This window comes from Lissotriton vulgaris, chromosome 2_1 (assembly GCF_964263255.1).
Source record: "Lissotriton vulgaris chromosome 2_1, aLisVul1.2, whole genome shotgun sequence".
NCBI lineage: Eukaryota > Metazoa > Chordata > Amphibia > Caudata > Salamandridae > Lissotriton > Lissotriton vulgaris.
The window spans coordinates 1,100,166,776-1,100,193,958 of NC_141687.1; the positions used below are offsets into that span (position 1 = coordinate 1,100,166,776).

Consider the following 27,183-nt stretch of genomic DNA (forward strand, 5'->3'; position numbering starts at 1 on the left):
ACTTTATTTAAATTATTTTTATTCTGTACATTTTACAACATTTCTTCCCAAGTGGACAGCCATAATTGCAGCGTTCTAGTTGCTCGCCTGGATAGGCGAGATTACTGAAGCACTACTACACTTTGTATCACCCTCTGGCCAGGCGTGGCCAGAGGGCTATAAATAAATGGGCCGGGGTCGCTCGAGGCTTCCGGTTCCGACCAGTAATCTGTGTAGCAGCCTGTGATTTACTACTAGCCAAAAGCGGGCCTTGCCCAGTAACCAGTAACCCTGTCTGCGCAGCTGTTGCCCTGCTAGTGCCCAGCGCCCAAGTTACACTGGCGACGAGGGTGGGATCTCAGGTCCGTGACCCCAGAAGGTAAAAGACGAGTCCTCCTACCTCGTGGTGACGACGCCGATTCCAGGGACGACACCGGCTCAAAGCATCACCGTGACTTCAGGGCAGAGGACAGCCGACCAGAAGCCGCCGAGCGTTTGAAGCGCACCCCCGCCGGTAAGATCTGAAAGGCGGGTGTGCATAATCCAAGCACAACGCTCCCGGACCCGGCAGAACGATGCCGCTCACCCAGGCAAGGGGCAGAAGGGCCTCCCCAACACCCGTGAGCAAAGCGAAACAGCAGAGAGTGCGCTGCAAGCCACAAGAACAGTGTGGAGCCCATAAAACAACACGAGGCGCGAGTGAGGGGATATTAAGAGAAAAATAGAAATCCCAGCACAAAGTGCGCTCCACAACAAGCATAGGCTAATGCAAATGCTTCACAGGGACTAGCTAAACCCCACGAAGGGAGCAAAGCAAGTGAACTGAAGGCTAGGACGCCTCATCAAAACAAAGAACAAACTATTATCAGGGAATCAGCAATTCATGCGCAAACAAAAGACAATCAAGCATTGGCAAGCCCAAGACAGCACGGGCTGTAACAAGGGACCAAGCATCCACATAGTATAAAGTCCCACTTCAGCAGGAAGATCGTCATGTTGAATGTGCCAGGACCAGCGGCCGCAGCGGCCCAGCAGCCGCCCCAGTAGCTACGCACCCGGTGCATCCTCAAATTTCAGCACTCCCGCCATTTAGTGAGCTCGTAGATCCAGCCATTGTATCCCCGAGGTGGAAAGTATGGGTTAGCCACCTGAATAACTACTTTATAGCCACGCGAGAAACCGACGAGGCGGTCAAAAGGTCATTACTATTACACTTCGCAGGTGACAAGATATATAAGTTGTTCGCACACCTTCCGAACACCGGCGCCGCCAATGATTACAACGCCGCCGTCACTGCGCTCAACGCACATTTTGACCCTCAGCTCAATCCTCACTATAAACGATTCAAGCTCAGGCAAGCAAGACAACGCAAAGGGGAGTCGATGAATGCGTATCACGCACGCCTTCGAGAGCTGGGCAGCACGTGCACTGAGGACGACAAAGCTAGAGAGGTGACAGCGCAACTAATCCAGGGGTGCCGAAACAAGACATTGCGTTCGTTAATACTGCGCAACCCCCGAATAACCCTTGAAGCAATACTGATCCTCGCTCGCTCACATGAGCTCTCAGACATCAGAGCAAGGGCGATGGAAGCAGTGCTCACGTCACACCAGGATCAATTAACCAACGTCAAGGTGGAAGAGAGCGGATGCTGTTCAAACTTCGTCCCGCGGAGGCAGAGGAAAATGACCAACAAGGACCGCACGCCGGGCGTCGTGCGGGTGGTGCGGGAAAGAATAACATCCCCCGGACAGCTGCCCGGCCAAGGGCAAGTCATGCTCGAAATGAAGAATTCTGAATCATTTTGCAAGCATGTGCCGGGGAGGCTCACGAGGAAGAGGTGCCGCAGCAAGAAAACCACCAACAGGGGCAGTGAGAAACCTGACTCTAGAAGAATCCGCGACGCCACGGTCATCCAGAGGCCCCACTCGCAGTTCCCAACGGCCAGATGACTCATCCTCCGATGAAGAAGAAGAGTGCTATTTTGTGTCTTTCGCCAGTGATCTCAAGAGGAAACGGCGACCACAGCCGAAATGCAACATCGAAATTGATGGATCCAAGGTAACCGGCCTAATCGACTCCGGTGCAACCGTCAACGTGATGGGGTCACAGCACTACAAAAGACTGAACCCGAGGCCAACTCTCTCTTCATCAAAGATCAAGATCTTAACAAATGGCAGCACAACACCACTCCCTCTGAAAGGGAAAATGACGGTGCGGGTGAAAGCGGAAGAGCACGAAGTGACGACAGTATTCCATGTCGTGAATTGAGAGGCGGACATACTAGTCGGGAGTCACACCGCAGAAGACCTCCACCTCATAGCTTTTGCAAACGCAATCAGACTACTACAGGCTGATGACATCTTAGAAATGTTCCCACAGCTGTTCAAAGGACTAGGAAGGATACGTGGACCACCCGTAAAGCTACACATTGACAAGGCTGTACAACCGATAGCATTGAGGCACCGTCGGATTCCATTTCATCTACGGCCTTTGGTTGAGCAAGAACTCCAAGAGCTCGAATGGCAAGGGGTCATTGAAAAAGTGACAGGCCCTACCCCCTGGGTGTCACCCATGTTGATTGCCAAAAAGCTGAAGCAACCAGGCAAGATCCGAATATGCATTGACATGAGGATGCCAAACCAGGCGATCAAAGGGGAGAGACATCTAACCCCGACTGTAGAGGACATCCTAGCAGATCTCAACGGTGCTCAATGGTTCTCAAAGCTGGATCTAGATGCCGGCTATCTCCAACTCACACTGGCGGAGGAGAGCAGATAAATAACAACTTTCTCAACACATCTAGGGCTCAGGCGTTACAAAAGGCTCAACTGTGGAATTTCCTCAGCCGCGGAAATATTTCAGAACACAGTGAGGGACATACTATCTGGTTTTGGTGGAATCTTGAATGTAAGTGACGATATCTTGATACATTCCAAAACAATTGAGGAGCATCACAGACGATTACGAGCCACCCTCCGGCGATTAGCTGAGCATGGAGTAACACTCCATAAGGACAAATACCAATTCTTCCAGCGATCCATCGATTTCTTTGGATACGTCTTTAGTGCTGATGGGGTCAAGGTATATCCCCGTAAGTCCCAGGCAATACATCTTGCTCCTGCGCCAAAAACTGTGTCAGAGGTGAGGAGCTTCTTGGGAATGGCGACGTACTGCGGTCGTTTTATCCCAAACCTGCAACCATCGCTGAACCTCTATGCAACTTAACGAAGAAGGAAAATCCCTGGAAGTGGGCAGCCGATGAGGAAAAGGCATTCAAACAGATAAAGACGGCACTGCTGGACAGCACGACGATGGCGTACTTTGACACCTCTCGTCCAACGGAGCTAATTGTCGATGCTAGTCCGGTTCGTCTAGGGGCGCTGTTGACCCAGGAGACAGAACCAGGAACATGGGTTCCCCTTGCGTTTGCGAGCAAATCACTCACTGCAACTGAGACTCGCTACTCCCAAATAGAGCGGGAAGCCCTCGCTATTAAATGGGCCTGCAATCACTTCCACCTCTACGTAAGTGGAAACTCGTTTAGAGTAGTAACCGACCATCAACCGCTCCTTCCACTACAACATTATCAGATGGAGTTGGTGTATCGGCCCGGTGCCAAGAATCCGACAGACTTCCTGTCACGCCACCCGACGGCAGAGACGGCGACAAGCACGGAACAAAAGAAGCAAACTGAAGAATTCATCAACATGGTGTCACAGTGGACATGCCCCAGGGCATTGTCTTTGGAAGAAGTAAAAGAACACCTTGAGAAAGACGTATGCCTCCAACGAGTGTAAAATGCGCTGAAAGGAGGATCGTGGGACCGTTTCCTTCACGACATCCGGGGTGGAGTGAATCTGATCGAAATCGCCTTGGAAAATCTGGAAGGTGAGGAACGAGCTAAGCTCAACGGAAGACGGAATCATCCTGAGGGGCTCACGGATTGTACTGCCACACAGCTTGCAGGAACGAGCAACAATCCTTGCCCACGAGGGACATCAGGGTATAGGGCGGATGAAGTCCTGTATGAGGCGAAAAGTATGGTTATCAGACCTGGAAGACCACGTCGAATCCACAGTGCGCAACTGCAGAGGGTGCCACTCACTGGAAACACTGAAGTACCAGCACCTATTATTACCGAAGAGCCAGCTCCGTCACCATGGGCATGGCTTAGCCTTGATTTTGGGAGCTTCCCAGATGGAAGAGTAGCGGCAGTCATTGTAGACAGCTACACAAAGTATCCCATCGTGGAAGTGCTCCCGTCTACGTCATTTATCAACCTCCAGCCAGTGCTAGACAAATCTTTCGCCCTCTTTGGTATCCCGCACATCATCAAAACCGACAATGGGCCTCCATTTGAAGGCAGCGAGTTCAGAGATTTTGTGGCACGTCTCGGGATCAAGCACCATCGAGTAACTCCACAATGGCCACAGGCAAACGGCGAAGTGGAACGATTTATGCGAACCATCAATAAAGTGTTACGGGTCGCCAAGGCTGATGGCACATACCCCGAATACGCATTGCAGCAATTCCTGAGAGACTACCGCAGTACGCCTCACTGCACTACCCAAACATCCCCGTTGTCGCTAATGCTTGCCGGGCCTCGTAGAGACTTACTCCCAAGGGCCGAGTACTGGAAGCAGAACTATTATGATCCAGCGATAATCCAAGAGAGAAGACACAACACCAATGACAAGGCAAGCAGAAGGCGCAAGGCGAAGACCCGTATCCTACAGCCGGAATGCTCAGTGCTGATCAGAAACCGGTGGAGCACAGGGAAGTTCCGAACCCCCTATGAACCAGGTGTGTGGGTACTGACGTCAACAAGTGGGATGGCAGTCACGGCCGAGAAGGGTGGCGAAACTGTGACGAGAACATCTTGTGGTTTAAGGAAGTCCTGGGCACGACGAGAGACCAGCCTATGGGTGAGCAGTCAGAACTCTCTGTGACAACACGCAATGATACTGAGCAGGAATCGGATGCCGGCACGCCATCCAGTCTGATAACAACGACGATGCCTGGCACCACCAGCCATGATCAAAGAGCGGCAGGTGAAAGTCGTCCCAGCCCGCGGATGGGACGAGACTCTTGCGGTCATCAATATGATATCCGCCCAAATCCAAAGCCCAACCGAACGTTGGCGGACTTTGTTTGCTAGACTTTAATGACTTTGGTTTATCTTCAAGATCAAACTTGATGAGGGATGTAGCGTTCTAGTTGCTCGCCTTACAATCGTTGGTTTGAAACAGCCTCCGAGTATTCCGAGGTCTACTACGAATCAGCCTCAGTGCATTGTAGTTATCTGTGTTCATATCGCAGTAGATCATGTCTGCTTGCCATTCTGCAATTGTCGGCACTGGGCCACTTATGCTACATATGCTACATTGCTACTCGTCTTTTGGCCACCAACAGACCTACTGCCACTAGTTTCCGATCCTGATTGGGGATCCCGGTGTCCAGTCCCAGTAAGAGAGTCGAAGATGTAGATCTGGACCACATCACTGGAAAACCAAGAAAGTTTCCATAATTGACTTTACAGAGGCCTTCATGTCTGCGCCCGCAGGCTAACACAGATGTAACAATTTCATGTCTTTTAAACACAAAACCAAAGCATTTTTAACCTTGTATTTTATCTTAAATTGTTTTATTCATGCAATATTTTTGAAATTTACCTTTAATGTTCTGAATGCAACGGTTCTAATTAATCATGCATAATAAACGTACCTACTTTACCTACCAGTAAGGCTAGCATTTGGGATTCTGGTACTGGCTGTCCTAACATTCCTTGCAGCTCTGCTATCACCCTCATCCAATATGCCTGCCTCTTCTGGCAAAACCAGGCTAAATATGCAAATCCAGTCCCCTCCATGCTGCAGTGCATACATCTATTGTCTTCTCGCAAACCGTATCTATAAAATCAGTATGAGGCATAATACACTCTTTTGAGGTTTTTAAAGTGCACCAGTCAATGCTTGCTGTTTTGTGGTACAGATTTAGTAACCGAGCAGCAATGCCTCCATTGTTTGTCTGTGATCGGTATGTTTAAGTCTATCATTCTTGCTGGGCTTTTTTGCCGACTGCGTCATCTGTATGACGCATTAACTTGTATAGTGTGGAAGTTCCGTGTGCTGGGGAAGTTGCTTGTAACAGGTAAGTCAAGGGAGCTATTTCTAATTTTTCTGTTCTCTCTGCCCCTAGCTGCGTGCAAAGCGATTGGTGTGCTCTGCGTATTTGCGTATTTGATGCTTAGCGTATTTGCAGAAATTGGTTCTAGAAACTCCTTCCAGGGCCTCAGCAAACCGCCCATGATATTAAATTTCGCGGGCCTCATTTATGAGAAATGACGCATCGCTGCATGAAAGCATAGATGCGTCACTTCTCAGTGCGCACTCCTTGCGACATGATTGATGCGTCATATTCATAATATGTCGCAAGAAGTTACAGATACGTCCGTATTTCGGACGTATCTGTAGGCGCAAAAGTGATGAATTGCTGGAGTGTGGCACAAAAGTGACGCAACTCCAGCAAAGTGTAATTTCACCTGGGCAAGTCCCATGTTGTTAGTGCCTACGTCAGTTTTACGCCTGCCATGAAGCAGGCGTAAGATTTTGACGCATTAGTGGCCATGAAATGACGCAGTGAAATCTCATAGATTTCACTGCGTCACTTTCATGACCCTTTCTTGCGTCAAAACGCCCCCCTTGTATACATTATACCTGGAGCAAGTATAATGTGGCGCAGAGGTTTACAAAGTGACACATCTACATAGATGCGTCACTTTGTAAATATGGCATAACAAGGCGCATTTTTTGCACCACTGGTGCGTCACAAAAAGTGACGCACCAGCGGCGTAAAAGTGACGCATAGCCTCATAAATGAGGCCCTGACGGTTCTAAAGCTCACAGACTGTTCCTTCTGCACTCCACGGGAGGCAAGTGCACCATTCTGTAGGTAGTCTTGGTGAATAATAGCTGTTCTTTGTAATAGGTAACATAGTGCCTACTGCGGCCAGTGTTCTAAGTTTATGTTTTGCCGCAGCCAGGAGGGAGCGTAGAAGCGTTGTTGGACAGCAGCCAAGCACCCTAGGTGTAAGTGAAGGATATCCAGCAGCCCATGAATCCAGTAGTATGTATGCATAATTTGCACAGCTGTATGATATATTTCCAAGTCGGGAACATCTAATCCGCCCAGTGTGTGGGGGAATGTCAGCATGCTCTAACCCACCCGCGTTGTTTCCCAGCCCAAGCAAGGCGAATCATGAGCGAGCACAGCGTACTAAAACACCGATTTTGGTAGCAGAAATGGTATGTTGGCAAACAAAAAAGAAACCTGGGGAGGATTATCATTTTCATTAGTGCTATGTGGCCCAGCAGCGAGAGGGGCAGCCGTATCTAATGTTCTATTGCTTCTGCTAAGCAGTGTATTGCTTTACCATAGTTTTCTCTAATCACTACAGCAGGGTCAGTGTACACTTGTATTCCCAGATATCTCACCGGTTCGCTGGCCCATTCCAGTGGAAATTCAGTCGGGGAGGGAGTAGTAACTGGTGTAAGCGGGAATATCAGCAATTTCTCGCAGTTAACTTTTAATTCTGAGTAACCACCAAATCATACTACTTCAGATAGTATTGGTGGTCGTATGTGTTCAGGTACTCTGACGTATAGTATTGTGCCAGCAGCGTAGGCCGATATAATTATTTTGTAATTAGGAAACCTTATGCCTAATTATGGTGAGAGCGGTAATCGTGCAGGGCGCACGCCAGTGGTTCTGCAACCAGAATGTATAAAAGCGGGTAAAGCGGGCAACCCTGTCGGGTACCACGCTTAACAGTTAAGGGAGAAGAGAGAATCCCATTCCTGTAGATGAGCACCATGAGATTTAAATATAGAACTCGTATCAATTTAATATAGACCTCTCCAACTCCCACTTGCTGCAGCGTACCTACACATAAAGGGCCTTTCTACTAAATCAAACTCCTTTTCAGAGTCGCTGCTGCTGCTAGATACTCTGTATCTATTAAGGTGATTGCGCCGAACAGTGTTCTAAGGTTACTGGTCAGGGTTCATCCAGGAATAAACCCAGAACTAGTCTGGGCCAACAATATGTGGGAGCAGGGGGGCCAGTCTATTCACCAGGATTTTGGCAAACAGTTTTGTATCCATGTTGAGTAACGTCAGGGGTCGGTAGGAAGAGCAGTGCTCTTCTGGCTTCTCTAGTATCCTTTTTGCTATAAGCAGCACCTGACGCATTGTGGAAGGCACAGTTCCCTCTCGGGCCATCTTCTCATACAGATTGAATAAGTGGGGGAATCAGTTCATCTTGATATTCCTTGTAGAAGGCTACCGTGAGGCCGTCAGCTCTGGGAGCCTTCTCATTGGGCATCTCTTGAGCACTGCAGTTATTTCTGTAGGGCAAAGAGGGGCCATCAGGAGCTCCGTATCTTCAACCGTGAGCCATCTCATTTTAATATGAGCTAGGTAATCGAGCATGTCTGCCTCTGACGCGGTGGGGCGAGATGTATAGAGGTCAGACTAATATTAATGGAATCTATCAACTACTGATGCCGATCCAATAATGGGTTCGCCTCCTTTATCTTGCTCGCTGTGCACTTCATTTGCAGTCCTATGTGGTTGAGTTAGGGCTACCAGCATGGCACTAGGTCACTCACCCTCCCCGTACACCCAGGCTGTAGCATACTTTCCCAGATGCAAAAGTTCAGATTGGGCTAGCTCATTATATTCTTCTAAAGTAGTTTTAATCTGTGCCTGCAGCCTAGGATTTCACTTTTTAAACTGTTTTCAGCTCCCCTTCCAGCTTATGACATTGTTCCCTAATGAAGCATAATACACCCCATGCTTGGAGATGGTGATACCGCGTATATTTACCTTGAAGGCCTCCCAGAGTGTAGACATTTTTGCAACACTTTCTGTATTAATGTTAAAGTATTCGTCAACTGCTTGCGCTATTTCTTCACAAGATATTGAGAACATTCACTTGAGAAGTAAATATTGTGGGAAACTCCACAGTGTCGTTTTCGTGTGCATATCTAGAACTCATATGGTAAGCTGCTCTTGGTAATAGTCAGGGTAAGTCCTGGGAAGGTGCACGCAGGACTCCATGTATGGCAACAGGGAGCAGGATATTAACCAATAATCGATTTGCGTCTGAATATCATAGACTGTGTAATAATGTGTATATTTTCTGCCTTCGGGGTTACTGTGGCGCCAGGCGTCCACCTGCTTCTGCTATGGCATGAATGGCACGAGCTGCCACTGCGATTTTGCATGGGGGCCTTTGGACCCGCCAAGCTCTGGAGACAGTACACAATTGGAATCACCGCCCCACAAGTGCAATATATGAGCATATGCAATCGTTTTGCTTTGTAGCAATTGATAAAAATGAGGGTCATCGTCGTTAGGGCCATATACCCCTATCAGAAAGGCTTCAAAGTGCCCCTGCTGGCAATTGGCAATCACTCCTCTGCCATCTGTACCAGAAGGTATCATGTTGCGTGTAATGCCAGAGTTCCGTGTCGCCCCCAGCAACACTCCGTGGGCATGCAAAGTAAACCTGGCTGCCAGACAGTCTCCCTTCATTCTGCGCTGCGATATGAGAATAGTTTGAGGGGCCAGTTGGAAATAGTCAGAGTAAGTCCTGGGAAGGTGCACGCAGGACTCCATGTATGGCAACTGGGAGCAGGATATTAACCAATAATCGATTTGCGTCTGAATATCATAGACTGTGTAATAATGTGTATATTTTCTGCCTTCGGGGTTACTGTGGCGCCAGGCATCCACCTGCTTCTGCTATGGCATGAATGGCACGAGCTGCCACTGCAATTTTGCTTGGGGGCCTTTGGACCCGCCAATCGCTGGAGACAGTACACAATTGGAAAACCGCCCCACAAGTGCAATATATGAGCATATGCAATCGTTTTGCTTTGTAGCGATTGATAAAAATGAGGGTCATCATCGTTAGGGCCATATACCCCTATCAGCAAGGCTTCAAAGTGCCCCTGCTGGCAATTGGCAATCACTCCTCTGCCATCTGTACCAGAAGGTATCATGTTGCGTGTAATGTCAGAGTTCCGTGTCGCCCACAGCAACACTCCGTGGGCATGCAAAGTAAACCTGGCTGCCAGACAGTCTCCCTTCATTCTGCGCTGCGATATGAGAATAGTTTGAGGGGCCAGTTGTGTTTTTTACAGCATAGCCACATCTATATTATGCCATTGGAGGTATGCTACCACTTTGCATATCTTACGGTGGTCGTTAAGGCCACGCACGTTCTATGTAAGGAACCTTAATGTGACCCCATGCCTCTGTGCTGGGCCGGCGATGTCAGTCATGTCACCCATTAGGTCTACTTTTGTCTTGCTTGGTCAAGTACGTTCCCCTTTGTGGGTGTCATTTCTGCCAACAACTGCAATACAACAACATTAAATCCCAATACTTGCCATCCATTCCCACCCACGCCTCTTCTCTCAACAAGAGACCCCCTCGATTCGGCCACTTTAGAACATTTTCAGAAAAAAGTAAAGAGTAAGGAAAGATAAAGGAAAGAAAAACTTGAAGCATTCCAACCAAAGTAAACGGATAGTATGTACTCAAGGGGGGTGAGTGCCATGTCTTCACTGTTGCATTAAAACGATAATGTTAAGTGTTCATATTCTTGTCCTGTCTCTTCTACAGCAATTAGCTTTGAATATCTTGATACTCTTGCAGGGATGGCAGATCTATTGTTGCCTAGTTCCATAATATTCACAGTTACTTTTCCAGCCCTTACGATTATATACTGTTTCTAAGTTTTTGGATGTTCCAGAAGTATGCAAGGCAAAAAGTCTGCAAGACCTGTAGGCAGTGGGTTATTCACCAATATCTGCGAGTTATTCTAAGGATCCGTCGACAGTTGAACCTGTTGGCTGTTATTATTCATCCTGCTCATCCAGGCCGCTGGTGTCAGCATTTCATTTCTTCGCGGCGTCCACCTTTTTTTATCAGTTCTTGAAGACTGTTCAGGTCTGTGTAAATTATTGGCTTACCCTCCACAATTACTTGCATTTGCTCTGGTTATAGCAGAGCATATTCCATATTAATCTCACAGTGCTTCCTCTTTACAGGGGCAAATTGGCTTCCTGCACCTGTGGAGTAAAATCTGGATACAGTAATATTTCGGAGCCTTCATAGTTAAGTGTCTTAATCTCCCTTGCATGGCACAGGGCAGCATCCCTGTCATGATAGTTAAGTATTCTCGCTATGATTGGATGCAGAAGTGCCCCTGGTATCGGCCGTGGGGCAAATGACTGGTGGGCACGCTCCAAAATAAACATATCCGAGAAAGTATCCCGGCCTAGTAGCCCAGTTAGAAGGTTCTCAGTAAAAGTCTCAAAATTACCAGTAGTCATTGATTCTGCGAGGCCAACTATGCGTAGGTTGTTACGCCGGAAGCGCACCTCCAGGTCCTTGGTCTTGCTCTGTAGGGCTACCAGTGCTTTCTCTGCTTTTTATGACTTTCAGTGGTTTGTTCACAGGTATCCTCTACATCCTTGATGCACCTTTCAACTACATCAAGTTGTTCCGTATGTTTATCTATTGTTTTGGACATCAGGTCCATGCGATAAGAGAGAAAGTCAATCTTCCCATCTGTAGTAGCTAGGCATTGCTTCATATTTATTAGCAATTGTTTTATGTCGGCTTCTTGCTCACCTCCAGAGGCCTCGTCTGTCTTGTCCTGAACAGTATCATCTTTGTCTCACACCCTCTGCGATCGGCGTTGATTGAAGCTTAATTTAGGCTTGTTCTTATCTGGCTTTTGCATGGCGTGAGGGTCAGAGGAGCGGTGGCAGTCCTGTGCCTTTTCTCTGCCTGTCCAACCAGGTATTCGCAGTCTGGTACCCAGCAGCCAATGAGACCCCTATGCTAATTTGGCATTAATATTATATATTGTCCAAGCAGCTCGGTGTGTTTATAAATGCCTCAGGCCCCCACTCTATTCTGTGGTGGGTTAGACTCTCCCAGACAAAAACCAGCAGGCCCGGGGATCTCCTTAGTAATAGTAGGCCCTGCTTGTCTAGGCCTTGCCCAGTGGGGTCATCATGCACATCGCAGGAGCAGGAGTGTGGGCTCGAGGCACCGGCTCCCCTGCAACGATATTTGAGGTGCCAGGTGGCTCCTTGGTTGTCTGGTGGCTCACCTCAGTTGAGCGTAGTCCATCTCCCCTCGCCCATGCAACACCCGCTATCCAGTTGCAGCACATAAAAGGGGCCCGTCGGGATCCCTCGCATGGCTCCGGCCAACACTTCAATCGACTTCTCCCGGGAGCATCCACCAGGCAGTCAGGAAAGGCAGGGCTCCGCTAGCCTACAGAGAGCAGGTAACGGACATTTCGTCCACCAGAACCGGTGATCTTGTATGCCACAACGGGAACCAGTCACTTCTGACTACCTCTGATGTCAAGTTGTGCTCAAGAGAGATGGTTTAGGATGCCTAGGGGTATTGTCCCTCAGTGAGTGACTTACTGCTGAGCACATAGACATTTGGAGGATATTTAAGGATTTTATTACGGCCGGCACCGGGAGCTCGTTTAAGGTACGGCCATCTTGGAGTCAGGCAGACTCCGGCCTCTAGCGTATATACAATTACTGGACAATTCATCAATATATCAAAAATTTCATCCAAACAGTAATCACAACATAATGAAAATAATAGTAAAACCACCAACTCCCAAAACAAAAAATCACTTTCAAAGCACTAGTATCGATAGTTTGAGTGTTGAAAAGTGTTAGCCATGTCAGTGGCCGCTCCTCTGCTAAGACGGAAGAGGGTCGCCCCACTACTCTTAGAGCAGTGAAAAAGAGAAAAATAAACAACATTATTTTTCGCTACTGCATGGCTGTGTTAGGGCGAGCTTGTCGCTCAGGGATTGGAAGTGGTTTGTGCGCATGACTGCTTGGCTAGCATCTTACCCCAGCCAAACATTAATGCACACTTTGTATATTCTCCACCATGCTGTAATGCACAGCCTAGTGGGGAATATGCACAGGCTCTCTGTCCCCCTCTGAGGGCCGATCCACGGCGCTCAGAATAATCACAATGCTGCATTGCAGCATTGTGATTGGCTCAGGGCAGCCTGTGTGCCTGGGTGCTCCCTGCAGCTTTTTACGGACTGGAGTCAGGAAGAGAAGAGAAGTGGAGACGAGGAGAGGTGGCGGAAAAAGTAAGGGGCATATTATCAAGAGCCTCGTTAAAATTATCGCCATTTTAGTGTCAGGAAACTGCCGCTAAAATGGAGATAAACAGCTTGCTAATGTGTGTTATAGAATTCCAATAGAAGCCCAGGTAAGATGTGCAGGATGTCTAACCTAGGCTTCTATTGGAATTCTATAACGCATATTAGCAAGCCCATTATCGCCATTTTAAAACGACGATAATTTGAACGAGGTTCTTGCTAATATGCCCACAGTGTTTCAAAAAGAAATATTCTTTAATACCCTCCCCCTGAGACAGACATAATACAAAATAGCACACTGCCTATTGGATAAGATCCTTTATCATAATAACACTTACCGTACCAACAGGAGCTCAAGTTACCGTTTGTAGCAAATTTCTTTTGTAAATTTCACTAATCCCAGAATTTTTGGAAAGCAAATAATCCAAAGATTGGAAGAATATACACTTCTTATAGAATTTTTGGTTTACAACAATCATTCTGTGACAAAAGTGCAAACTAAAAATGAAGATGTTGATTATAATTGCATTTAGGAAATATGCTGGACTCTAGGCAATTGAAAACTATAATAGAATTCAAGAATCTAAAATAGGGTTGAGTGAAGTTTACAATTTAGAGACAACATTGTTAGAAGTTCATTGCTAAACTATGGGTCATATTTATTTGCAAGAAAAGTGGTGGAGCACAGCGTTAATTTTTTGTATAATTATTGTTTAGGATATTTTAAAAGTTTGTTAACTTTTTAATAGGTAATACATTTAATTTAATGAAATTAGGTGATTTTTATTAGAGGGGTCAAGGGTGGGAAGTAATTTAATTATAATACATTAATGAACATTTTTTATTTTATATTATTTATTGGGGTAAAGGGTGGGAATTAATTTATTTTTAATGAATTAATATTTAGTTAATTAAAATTTATTAATTATGTTCATTGTCTGTTTTTTTTTAGATGCGGGTTGTGGGTTTATAGGGTAAAGGGTAGGAAGTAATATTTTTTAATTAATTAATAATTAGTTAATTAACATTATTTTATTAATAATTAATTATGATAATTGTGTAATTTCTTTTCAAGTAGAGGTTGTGGGGTTCTTCGAGTAAAGGGTGGGAAGTCATTTATTTTTAATTAAGTTATAATTAGTTTTTATTTACTATTAATTAATTAATTGATAATTATCTAAATTGTCTAATTTCATTTTCTTTGGTGTGCGTTTTGAGGTTTATATGGGTAAAGGTTGGGAAGTAATTTATTTTTAATCAATTGACAATCAGTTGTTAATTTATTTTAATCAAATATTTGATAATTATGTTTATTGTTTAATTAAAAAATGTTATGTGCTGGTTGTCGGGTTACTAGGGGTAAAGGGTGAGGAGTCTGAACTTCTGACATGTATTAACATTGTAATATGTTTTACTTTTTTAACATTTTTGATATTAAATATATTTGTACTTTTTTTCACAACATATTTATATTTTTGATTATTTACTTTGTTTTATGAATAATTTTCTTTTATTCAAGATATTTTGTTTCTTTTTCATGTTGCTTAGACTGGAGTGGGAATGGTAAATTTTACTTCTTCGGAATCCGACACTTTCCCTACTATTGTGCTGGCTGGAGGGGAATAGTAAATTTCACCCCTCCGCTATCTAACACTTTCCCAACTGTTGTACTGATTGGAGTGAGAATAGTAAACTGGTCCCCTCTACCATCCAACACTTTCACTACTGTGTTACTGACTGGAGTGGGAATGGTAAATTGTACCCCTCCACTAGCCAACATTTTCCCAACTGTTGTACTGTTTGGAGTGGGAATAGTACATTTTCCCATCTGCACTCCAATAGATGTTTATTGTTGTTTTGGCTGAAATGGGTATAGTAAATACCTTCTATCCACAATCCAACACTTTCATTACTGTTGTATTTACTGGACGGAGATATATAAGTTTTGGTTCGATTTATTATTTTTGCATTGTGTAAAGTGGGATTAGAACATTTAATATATATTTACTATAATATTGTGTGTCGTTTTGTTTAAAAGGTAGTTCAATAGTATATGTATTAAATATTATATTTCATGATTTATTTTGAATTGCATTAATCTATATTATTATGTTTTTATTATTTAAAATATTTCTAATTTATTATGTTTTTAATGTGTAAAATAATTGTTACAATTTTGTAAGATTAGTAAGTAGTTTAATTTTTTATTTAATTAGAATGGTTTGTTATTTAAAGATTTAATGTTAATGGGATATATTTTTTTGTTATATTTTTATATTATTAAAAAAAAGTGAAATAATAATATGAATAAAAATGTCTTAGTTTAATAATTGTTTTAAGTAGATATATGTAAATGTATATATTAATTATTATATATTTCTGTTTACTTTTTTAAATTAAATGCATATGTTATATTTGATAAAATATATATTAAATATCTATATATATGTATTAATATTACAATGTATTATATTTAATATTTATTAAATTATTCTATATATATTAAAAAAACAATATTTAACAGTACGATATTAATTAAATCAATAGTTGTTCCCAATAGTTTTGTATTAACCATTATAAGTATAGGAAGTCGATATTTTTGACATCGATATTTTGGTCACGATATTTCTGTAAGAAAAAATATTTTCTGTCAATATTCTATTAGTGAACCATTCAGGAAGAGACGCCTTACTACACATAAACAATCTTTACAGACAATTGGCTGTTTCTAGGTGTGCAGGAGAATGCAGCACAAGTGGAAAGAGCAAAATACGAAGAGATATGAAACATTTCTCCCCATATTGCATGTTTAAGACCAGGGGCCTGATTATGATGTCGCCCGGAAAGCTTTTTAAACGATTGGGTTGTGCGAGTCCGAACGACTGATCATGATGCTTCCCAACATCGTTCGGTTGGACTCGCATTGACTTGGTGCCTGCCACATTGTGCACGGCTGGGAAGAAGGGTCCGTTGGGTACCCACACGGGCCACAATCGGATCCCTCTGGGTGAAGGGGGCCCGCAACAGGCCCCCAAAGACACATTCCAACAGCCATTTCATGTCGGCTGACCATATCATAACAGCTGTGCAAATCAGTCATGATACTCGCTTGTTCGGGAACCATGTCCATAGAGCTGTACGATTTGGTTCCAAAAGACTCGGGCTGTCAGAATGCCTTTTGGAACCGATTTGGACTGCAGAAACATTTTCCTGGCACTGTAATTGGTCATTGGAAATGTGTATAATTTTTTCGGAAACAAGGGGGGTCCCTTCCCAATAGCAAGACTCACTGACATGTACTATTGTTTTGCGACCACATTTGTGGCCCCAAAACTCTTGCAGTTTACCACCTACTTCAAGTAGGTGGTAATTCACTAGCAAACAGGAAAGGGTCCCCAGGGGACCTCTTCCCCTTTGTGAGTGTGTGAGAACATATTTTTTAGGAGCTGGCAGTGGTCCCAGGGACCACTGCCACTCTTAAAGAAATGAAACTGAAAAGATTCATTTTTCTTTTATATATGCATCCCATTTTCCTTTAAGGAAAACTAGCTGCATTAAAAAAAAACTTTTTTATTTAAAAAGCAGTCCCAGACATTGAGGTCTGCTGACCCCAGCAGACCACCATCCCTGGGAGTGCTAGCCATCTCCAATGGAGTCATAAATTGCGCTTGCCTCATGAATATTGATGAGGCATGCAATTTACGACCCCATTCGGAATTGCAAACAGTGTCTGAGACACTGTTGTACATTGCATTTTGCGAGTCACAAATTGCGAATCGCAAAGAGACGCAAAATTGCAAGTTGCAAAATGCAAGACTTGTACATCTGGCCCTATGTCTTGTAAAACCCTTTTCCTGTGGGGTGATTCACCCCCAAAAAAGGGGCTTGTGGCCTTAATATCAGTTATTTAATAACGTTATCAATGAACATATTTTTCAGTACTGATCTTTTTCTTTCAAAAACTGTAGATACTTACTATACACTTCAAATCATTGATCATAAGCAGGAAAAATGTGGGGAAAACACTGAACGTACCTGAACTGAAGATGCTGGCAAAGAAGTTTCCTCGCTCTGTGAATGCATCATGCCTAAACTCAGAGTTTGGCATGAAATATGTTGAAATATTGCTTTCTGCATCAAAACATTTCTCATAAAGGTTTTTCAAAGTTAATCCTGTTGCCATTTTCACTGCTGTAAATACTCTGTTCTGATTCTTTGATGATTTCACAGACACTTTCTCCAAAGTGAAGTTTCTCTGGTGGAATGTTCTAGGGGTTTATATATCATGTGCACACAGCCTTTGAATCTTCAGCTCTTCGGTATATCCGTTTTCATTTCTCAGAAGTGAGTCAGCTTTCTTAACTATTGGCTTGTGGGCATGCTGGCAATGCTTATTTATTCATATTTGTTGTGTATTTTTCACTGGCTTCAGTGCAGCCTCCTGATCCGTTGCCTGCTTTTAATTTATTACTCAAGAGAGGTCTATTCAAGAAAATGTTAGGCGCCATGGGATGTACAGAATAGGGAAGTGCTAAACAATGTGGCTTCTACATACTAATTGTTAGACCTGTCTGCCTTAGGGTAGTCTTCCCGCAATTATTTACCTACTTACCTCCATCTGTCTGTTGAAATTTGTGTTTGTTGACCGTAGGACTCTGTGCACTTTATCACTGCTGACCAGTGCTAAAGTGCTTGGGTTTACTATCATAAACATGATTTACACATGATTGGCATATTTAATTTGCTTGTAAGTCCCTTGAAGATTGGAATGCCATATGCCCAAGGCCTATAAATTAAATGCTGCTAAAGGGCCCGTAGCACATATTGTGGCACCCACCTAAGTAGCCCCTTAAAATATGTCCCAGGTATGCCATTGCAGCCTGAATCGAGTTTTAAACTGCCAATTTGACTTGGCAATATAAACCCTTTGCCAAACCTTAAACTCCCCTTTTATTGCATAAAGGTCACCCCTAAGGTAGGCCATATGACATGGTGCATTGCAATTAAAAGGTTGAACCTGTACATTTAAGTTTTACATGTCCTGGTAGGGAAAAAACTCCTAAATTCATTTTTCACTACTGGGAGATTTATCTGTCCCATCAGATAGCATTGGTTTGACTTATTACATTTAATAAGTGGTAACATTTGACTGAAGACAGATAAGCATTATATGTTTGGCATGTTTGAAATTGTAATATAAAATCCTTGTTAACGATAAAGTCATATTTTAAATTAAAATTTTGAAAATGCCTCTTTTTAGAAATTTGGCATTTTCCTGCCCTTAGCCAATTGGTGCCTGCAGCCTCTCCTGGGTCACATGACTGGGTGTAAATGACTGTTCTAATTTGTGAATTCCTCACAGACAGGCACACAATATATAAGGATTAGGTCTGCAGAGCTGGGCACAGCCCAACTTGTAACTGAATAGTCTGTGCTCTGTCTTCGCACAAAGGGCCTGTCGCTTTCACATTGCCTGCAGCCAGCTTTGAGCCAGGACACAGGAGTCAAAAAATTCTAAGCACTTCAAAGAGAAACCTCTAAAAACGTCTCCCAACTTCAAAGGAGTCCCCACATATAAAGAGGCTCCCAGACCCACTCTTCAGAATGCTTGTTGGACCTGCGGTAGGACTCTCAGAGGACTGTCTGCTGCTGTGGCCTACTGTGTACCCCACAAACTGCTTTGCTGCACCTGGAAGGACTTTGCTGCCTGGAGCAAGCCGTGAACCCTCAGAGGTCAGCCTTGCCGTTTGAGCCCTCCATCTTTACCTGAAACCAGGGCTACTAGAAGGACTCCAAGGGCTAGTTTGCTGGCCTCCGTTTCAGATCCACAGGGACATACATGGCTCTCACCAACCTGAACCCACACCTGGACCTAGCCCGAATGAATCTTGAACTTCCAAAATGTTTCCAGCCAGTTCTAGGCCCCTTGGTTGTGGTGCTAAAGGTGCCCAGATACCCAAATTCCAAAACCTAGACTTTTATGGCTAAAAACTGCTCCAACAACCAGGGGAAGACCAGGGCCAACCTGCTGGTAGATCATCCCAAGGTGCATAGCCAGTTAACCTGACTTCATGGCTGCTCCCATTAGATTCTTGCCCACAGCCGCGATTCCTGTTCAGCTGTCCTTCACTAAAGGGGTATGGCTCCTGATATTCTTCTGAAACAGCCTCCTTCCTATTTGTTCTGGAGATTGTTGACTTCTAAAAAAGTGATTAAGCCTGAAAATAGGAATCTCCACCACAACTTTGTCCATGGACTTCCTCCTCGAACACCACCTGCAGCCTTGCCCTGCTGAACTTTACCTTCTCAAAACATTTTCCTTGAAAATTCTTCTAAGTCTGATCAGGTCCAATCCACTTCTTGTATATGACCCAAACTCCATCGCAGTCAGTTTACTTTGACCTAGTCTCACGTGGTTAGATGTCCGCAGTTGGCGCTTTAATCTTTTAGGCACAAGATTTGAATAAAAAAATGTAAGATTCATAAATCTGGTACTACTGATTTTATTTTTGTCGTTTAGTTAATAATTTATTAAAATGTACTTTCTTTTTCTATATTGGTGTGGGATTTTTTGAGTATTGTGTTTTGACGTTATGACTGTTTTTGTGCTGCATAAATATTGACATATTGCCACTACGTTAAGCCTGACTGTTTTGTTGTGTAAAGCTACTCAGGGTTAAGCATAAGGGGCCTTATTTATGAAGCACTTGCGCCGTCGGTGCGCCACTTTTAAAATTGGAAAAAGTGACGCACCGGCGACGCAAGGCCTTCATAAATAAGGCCCAAGTTATTTAGTGACTTTTTGTGGTCACTGTCATGGATTGTGATCGTTGCTTGGCTAAACTCACACCCCAGTCAACCAAAAACCCAATTTCTCACACTGGGAGGCCTTAATGTCACTTTCATGAATGATGTTGAATATAAAAATCAGCTGGAGCCTAATTTTTGCAATGGCGATAATTTATGCTTTAGATGTTCATTTATTAGTAAAGGTGTTTTGTAGAGCACCACACCTCACAATAAGGCGTCGATTAGGAAGGCAGGCGGAAAATCAGTCCGATTGCCGTGGTAGCGGAAATTAACCGTCCGCACATACCGCAGTCAAAACCGGCGGCCAGATTAGGATCAACCGCCAGAAAAATCCGACCGCAGTGAAACGCTGCCACAAAAGACCGCCGGTGGCTGGCAGAGTACGTGAAAATCTAGCTGCGGCGGTCTGATTCGCAGCGGAAAAATCCAAAACCGCTGCACAGCCAGTGGATTGACCACACATCCAATTAGGATGCCATTGAGTTGACAACACAAGGATCTGCTGTTTCTGACCGCCACAATCACAAATAATGATGAATGAGAGAGCCGGCAGAAGGGGGGTTGCATACCCACCGCCGCGGCGCTCTGGAACAAATATAGCAGTCAACAAAATGAAACACACAACAAGGCCACCAAGTGCACACAGCAAACTAACTCAGCCCCCAAAAACACCTAACACACCTCAATATCACATCCCCATGGCAACTAAAAAAATACAAATCCAAGGAAAACCCACACAACACACCTTGACAGCAATACTCCATTTTAACACACCCACATAACTGAGTATAAAACCAGCCCCTTCCCTGACCATAATCTTTTGCAATACCCCACCCCTGAAGGAACCAACCCTACAGCACAAAGGAGAGGCAATCACCACACATCTCAACAGCACAACACACAACCACACCACTTACATCACCACCACCACTCTCACACTTGCACCTTTAACACATTTGCACATCACACACCATAGTACAGAAAATAATGCCCAAATTCACTGACAGTGAGTTGTCAGTCATGGTAGATGAGGTAATCGGAGTAGAACCACAATTGTTTGGTAACTTGGTCCAACATACAGCATTAGCCAGCAGAACAGAAATGTGGGCAAGGATAGTCAACAAGGTCAATGCAGTAGGGACCACCCCATGCTCCAAGTAGCAGATAGTGAAGCGGTGGCATGACCTCAAGAGCAAGGTGAGAGAGAGGAACAACAAGAACCCACAGCTGGCTCAGATGACTGGTGGTGGCCCTCTCATTCGACAAAGAACATTCACTGCATAGGTGGAGAAGGTGATTGCCATACTGCATCCAGAGAGTCTGACAGATATACCCGGGGTAGTGGAGGCTGGTAAGTACAAACAAATGTCTACCATCACACTGCTATGTACTGTCTTGCACAACTACAAAGCTACACCTCCTAGGCCCAATTCCATTCATGTGCACTGCACTCTCCCCAACACATGTCTCACAGATCCAAAATTCACTCCCTCTGATTCACCCCAAAGGTAGCTAGCACCATTACCATGGGTGCATGTGCACAGGCAGCCAGCACTACAACTACCACTAGGCCCCCTTGTCCCACAGCTCAGCAAGATGGAGCACTCTACCCCACCCAGAAGCATGTGGCAGCATTTACATTGCCGTGAGCAACTTGTGATGGGAAATCACTGTAAGGCGCGCATCTTTACATGAAACTGGTGGGTTTCTTCACATATTTTCCAATCACAAATCCAAACTGAAAATTGTATTGAAGTTTGAATCAGAATTTATTTCATTCCAATATGATGTTCATTTTCATAATTCATTTATCCAACAAACAGATATCATTCCATCTTCATAATTACTCATTCCTTGCCCAATGCATTTCGGGTTAGTGGGAGTAACCCTTCGTCAGGGGCCTGCAAAACGAACACATACAAGACCTTAACTTTCAGAAAAAGCGAACCATGGGGTCAAGACTGACCAGTAATGTACACAGTGTCAATACTGAATGGGTGTATACAACAGCATGCAAGTTGCGTTATTAACAGAAATGAAAAAAGTGTCATTGTAAAAATAAAACATATACAAAACGAGGACGTGCCTCACCAGCTGATGTCTAGTGTGGAATTAGTAAAACCGAGCGAGAAACTCAACTAAAAGTGCCTGGGGTACACATAGCAGAAGCGCTACCACAAAGCTGTGTCTCAAAACGTGCATTAAAAGAGAAGAGAGCGTAACGCTAGCGTGAAGAAAAGAACTGACTCTAATCCTGACCGGGCAGCTTACCGTGAAGTAAACGAAGACTCGTCTCACAGTTCCGAACGCGGAACTGAACCTGTTGGATAACTAGCCAATGGGAAGGCTGGTTATAACAAAGTGCCGAGATCACGTGGTGCGGGTCCCGGGAATAATAAAGGAAAAAAAGAAGGGTAACGGAATCAAAACGTGGTGAGACCGGGTAATATATAACCCGTGGTACAAATGAGGCAATAAACGAAACGCTAAAAAATAATAAGTAAACTAGAGTGCATAGCCGCTGTGGAAGCGTGCCGATTACAGCCTGATCTGATAGGTCTGCTGGGGTCACGTGGTACGCTGTGCGAAGGTAAACAAAGGCTGGTCGATGTGTGAAACAGAAAACAACTCAGCATAACCTGCTTGATATCGGATGCAAACGAGGATCAGTGAGATAATGGATAAGTGGAAGGTGAAAAACGGTACATACACATAGAAAATAACGTTGCATACAAAAATGTAACATGCAGTTCAGAAAAATAGTTCACAGAATGGGATGAGCAAAGTGACACTTGCTGATCAAGTACATCAATAAAACAGCATAAGCACAAAATTGTCGGGTTGAGAGAGTTCAGTGTGAATTGTTCATGGGGTTATCCTCAGAGTGGAGGGAAGTCGCTCCTGTGACCCGGAGTTGTGCCAAAGGATTATAGAAAGCATGAAAGTTCAATCCGGTCGTTAATCCCTGCTGGTTGGAGGGAATTAAGTTTTTTTATCCAGTGAAATTCAGCTTGTAAACGTTGCTTAGTGGGATCCATGTCTTGGCGTGGCGGAAGTATCTCCAGTATAGTAAATCTGAGTTGGGTGATCTGATGATTATTTTCAAGCCAGTGTGTAGATAATGCTGATTTCATGTTTTTTGTACGGATATTGCTTTTGTGTTCTGATATTCTCGTCTTAATCTTTCTTTCTGTCTGCCCGACATAAATTTTGCCACATGGGCACTTGATCGCATAGATTAAGTTTTTTGAGTCACAGGTGCCTGTGTATTGTAGATCTATTTTGTGACCTTTGGTGGGATGCAAGAGAATGTTACCTGGTATGATGTTGTTGCAGTGTATACAGTTCAAACATTTCAACATGCCTTTCTGTGCAATTTTTGTCATTTTCTTAGTGGTTAATGTTTCTTTGAGATTTTTCGATCTTCTGTAGGCAAAGGTCAAATGATCACTATACAGATTAGATAAGTCAGGTTCTGTTCTGATAAGGGTCCAATGCTGATTGATGATTTTTTTGATTTGTGTTGATGATGTCGAATATTTTAACACACACACTGTCTTATTCTCTTTTGCTTGAGGCTTAGAAGTCAGTAATGCATCTCTTGAGAGATTGGTGACTTTCTTCATTGATTCATCCAACACATCGTTGGGATATCCGCGTTTTTGATATTGAAGAATCTGGTCTGACAGAGTCATTTCCAATTGCTGGGAATCCGAAGTGATCCTTTTAAGTCTAATGAATTGCGAAGTAGGCAAATGCTTTTTTAAGGTTACCGGATGAAAGCTTTGGAACAACAGACTTGAGTTCCGGTCAGTAGGTTTCTTATAGACTTGAGTGTGAAGTTCTTGGTTGACAATAGTGATCTTTACATCTAGAAATGCAATGGTTTCTTTCTCGATCGTGTGTGTGAACTTGATTCTAGGGTTCACTTGATTTATTTCCGTAATGTTAGCAACAAGTTGTTCTTTATCGCCTTTCCAAATTAAAAATAAATCATCTATGTATCTTTTAAAAGTCACTAGGTGATCAGTCCAATTGTTGTTATTCAGAATGTTCTCTTGTTCAAATCTGGACATAAACAGGTTTGCATATGAGGGGGCCCCCCCAAAACCCATTGAGGTTCCATTACATTGGTTGTAGAATTTATTGTCCCATTCAAAGTAGCTGTGATACAGCGCAAAATGCATGAGTTCTATTAGGAAGATTTTGTTAGCTTCACATTCATCGTCCTTTAAAAGACTCCATTCCAAGGCTTCAAGGCCTTCATTGTGTGGTATAGAAGTATATAATGATACTACATCAATTGTGCTGAGCCAATATTCTTCATCTGGTTCAAGTTCTATGGTTTTGAGTAAATTGAGAAAAGATGTAGTGTCCTTGATATAGGTTTGTCCTCGTTGTACCAACGGCTGCAGGAAATGATCTAGGTATTTACCTATACTGTCTGATATTGATCCGCACGCAGACACGATAGGTCTGAACGGTGGTCTTTTTAAGTCTTTGTGCACTTTAGGCAACATGTAGAGCTTAGGTCTCCTTGGAAATTTAGTTGCCAAAAATTTATATGTTCTGTCGTCAATCCATTTTTGTTCAAGAGCATGATCCAGAATGGTAGTGAGAATTTGCGAATATTGTACAGTGGGGTCACTGTCTAAAGGAATATAGGTATTTTTGTCTTGAACGTGTTCATTCACGCTTGTGTAGTAGAAAGTTGTATCCATGACAATCAAGGCTCCCCCTTTGTCTGCTTTTTGGAAAGTTATTTCAGTATCTTTGGACAACTGCATAATGGTGCTGCGTTCTTTCTTAGACAAATTGTTTTTGCTGATTTTATTAAAGTTGATTTTTTGAATGTCAGTTAATATCATCCTTTCCACAGTTTCAATAGTTTTATGAGAATATGGAGCACAGAATGTGCTTTTTGGCTTAAAAACTGCAGTGTCAGTTGTAGATGAAGTTGTCGCATCTTTGAAAAAGTATTTCAATTTGAGGTTTCTGAAAAATTTGAAAAGAGCAATCTCAGTTTCAGCGAGACTGGTCTTGTAAGTCGGCACGAACGTTATTCCTTTATTTAATACCGCCGTCTGGGCTGGTGTCAAAGGTTTAGATGAAATATTAATCACTAAGTCGGTTTTGTTGACTTCTGACTCCTGGTTCGTTTGGCTATTTCTTCTGGAGTTTCTTCTCCCCCTCCTGATGCGACTGTAGGTGGTGCGTTGGCTGCGGGACTGATATCTAAAAAAGGCTGCTTCTTGGTAGAGGAACTTGGTTGTTGGGTTTTATCAATAGGTTGTCTTGTCTGTGCAATGTCCGATTCTGATACTAGACTTTCTTGAGACGAGGTGGTAGATGGTTTGGTTTTGGGTTGTTGCCATTTCTTTTGATTATAAATTTCTGCCCAGGTGTATACTTCGTCATATTTATAATCGATGGTATCCCTCTTATATTTTCTCACTTTCCGATCATTTACTTCCTTGGCATATTTGTCTAATCTTTTGTTCACATCCTCCAAAGTTGTTTGTAAGTCAGGAAATTTTTCAAGCTCCTTTTTCATGTTATTTAGATCGACGTCAATTTCCTTGAGCACTTTAGAAAGTTCCTGTATGATTAATAGGATCAGATCCAGGGAACACTTGTTCAGGATTTGGTACCACTTTTCAACGAAATTCTTACTGTTCTTGCACAACATAGGTTTTAGGGCGATTCTCAACCCTCTGGGGATTCTCCTGTTTTTATGATAGTGTATCAATGTAGTTGCGTGTAATCTTTGATTAATTTCTTTTTTACTTAGAAATTCAAATTGCCGGATTAATTGTGCTGCTAATGCTATGATACACTATCATAAAAACAGGAGAATCCCCAGAGGGTTGAGAATCGCCCTAAAACCTATGTTGTGCAAGAACAGTAAGAATTTCGTTGAAAAGTGGTACCAAATCCTGAACAAGTGTTCCCTGGATCTGATCCTATTAATCATACAGGAACTTTCTAAAGTGCTCAAGGAAATTGACGTCGATCTAAATAACATGAAAAAGGAGCTTGAAAAATTTCCTGACTTACAAACAACTTTGGAGGATGTGAACAAAAGATTAGACAAATATGCCAAGGAAGTAAATGATCGGAAAGTGAGAAAATATAAGAGGGATACCATCGATTATAAATATGACGAAGTATACACCTGGGCAGAAATTTATAATCAAAAGAAATGGCAACAACCCAAAACCAAACCATCTACCACCTCGTCTCAAGAAAGTCTAGTATCAGAATCGGACATTGCACAGACAAGACAACCTATTGATAAAACCCAACAACCAAGTTCCTCTACCAAGAAGCAGCCTTTTTTAGATATCAGTCCCGCAGCCAACGCACCACCTACAGTCGCATCAGGAGGGGGAGAAGAAACTCCAGAAGAAATAGCCAAACGAACCAGGAGTCAGAAGTCAACAAAACCGACTTAGTGATTAATATTTCATCTAAACCTTTGACACCAGCCCAGACGGCGGTATTAAATAAAGGAATAACGTTCGTGCCGACTTACAAGACCAGTCTCGCTGAAACTGAGATTGCTCTTTTCAAATTTTTCAGAAACCTCAAATTGAAATACTTTTTCAAAGATGCGACAACTTCATCTACAACTGACACTGCAGTTTTTAAGCCAAAAAGCACATTCTGTGCTCCATATTCTCATAAAACTATTGAAACTGTGGAAAGGATGATATTAACTGACATTCAAAAAATCAACTTTAATAAAATCAGCAAAAACAATTTGTCTAAGAAAGAACGCAGCACCATTATGCAGTTGTCCAAAGATACTGAAATAACTTTCCAAAAAGCAGACAAAGGGGGAGCCTTGATTGTCATGGATACAACTTTCTACTACACAAGCGTGAATGAACACGTTCAAGACAAAAATACCTATATTCCTTTAGACAGTGACCCCACTGTACAATATTCGCAAATTCTCACTACCATTCTGGATCATGCTCTTGAACAAAAATGGATTGACGACAGAACATATAAATTTTTGGCAACTAAATTTCCAAGGAGACCTAAGCTCTACATGTTGCCTAAAGTGCACAAAGACTTAAAAAGACCACCGTTCAGACCTATCGTGTCTGCGTGCGGATCAATATCAGACAGTATAGGTAAATACCTAGATCATTTCCT

The 27,183-nt window shown here is 43.4% G+C and overlaps 1 protein-coding gene across 1 annotated transcript in view; it reads right to left on the reverse strand.

Moving 5' to 3' along the window:
* LOC147731656 (indolethylamine N-methyltransferase-like) overlaps window positions 1–17,453 on the reverse strand; it is a 55,214-nt gene extending 37,761 nt beyond the window's left edge. The window contains exon 1 of the mRNA XM_086956795.1: window positions 17,245–17,453. Within this exon, the coding sequence (XP_086812921.1) occupies window positions 17,245–17,392 (148 nt within the window). The 5' untranslated portion in view covers window positions 17,393–17,453. The remainder of the gene's footprint in view (window positions 1–17,244) is intronic.
* Window positions 17,454–27,183: the final 9,730 nt, after the last annotated feature.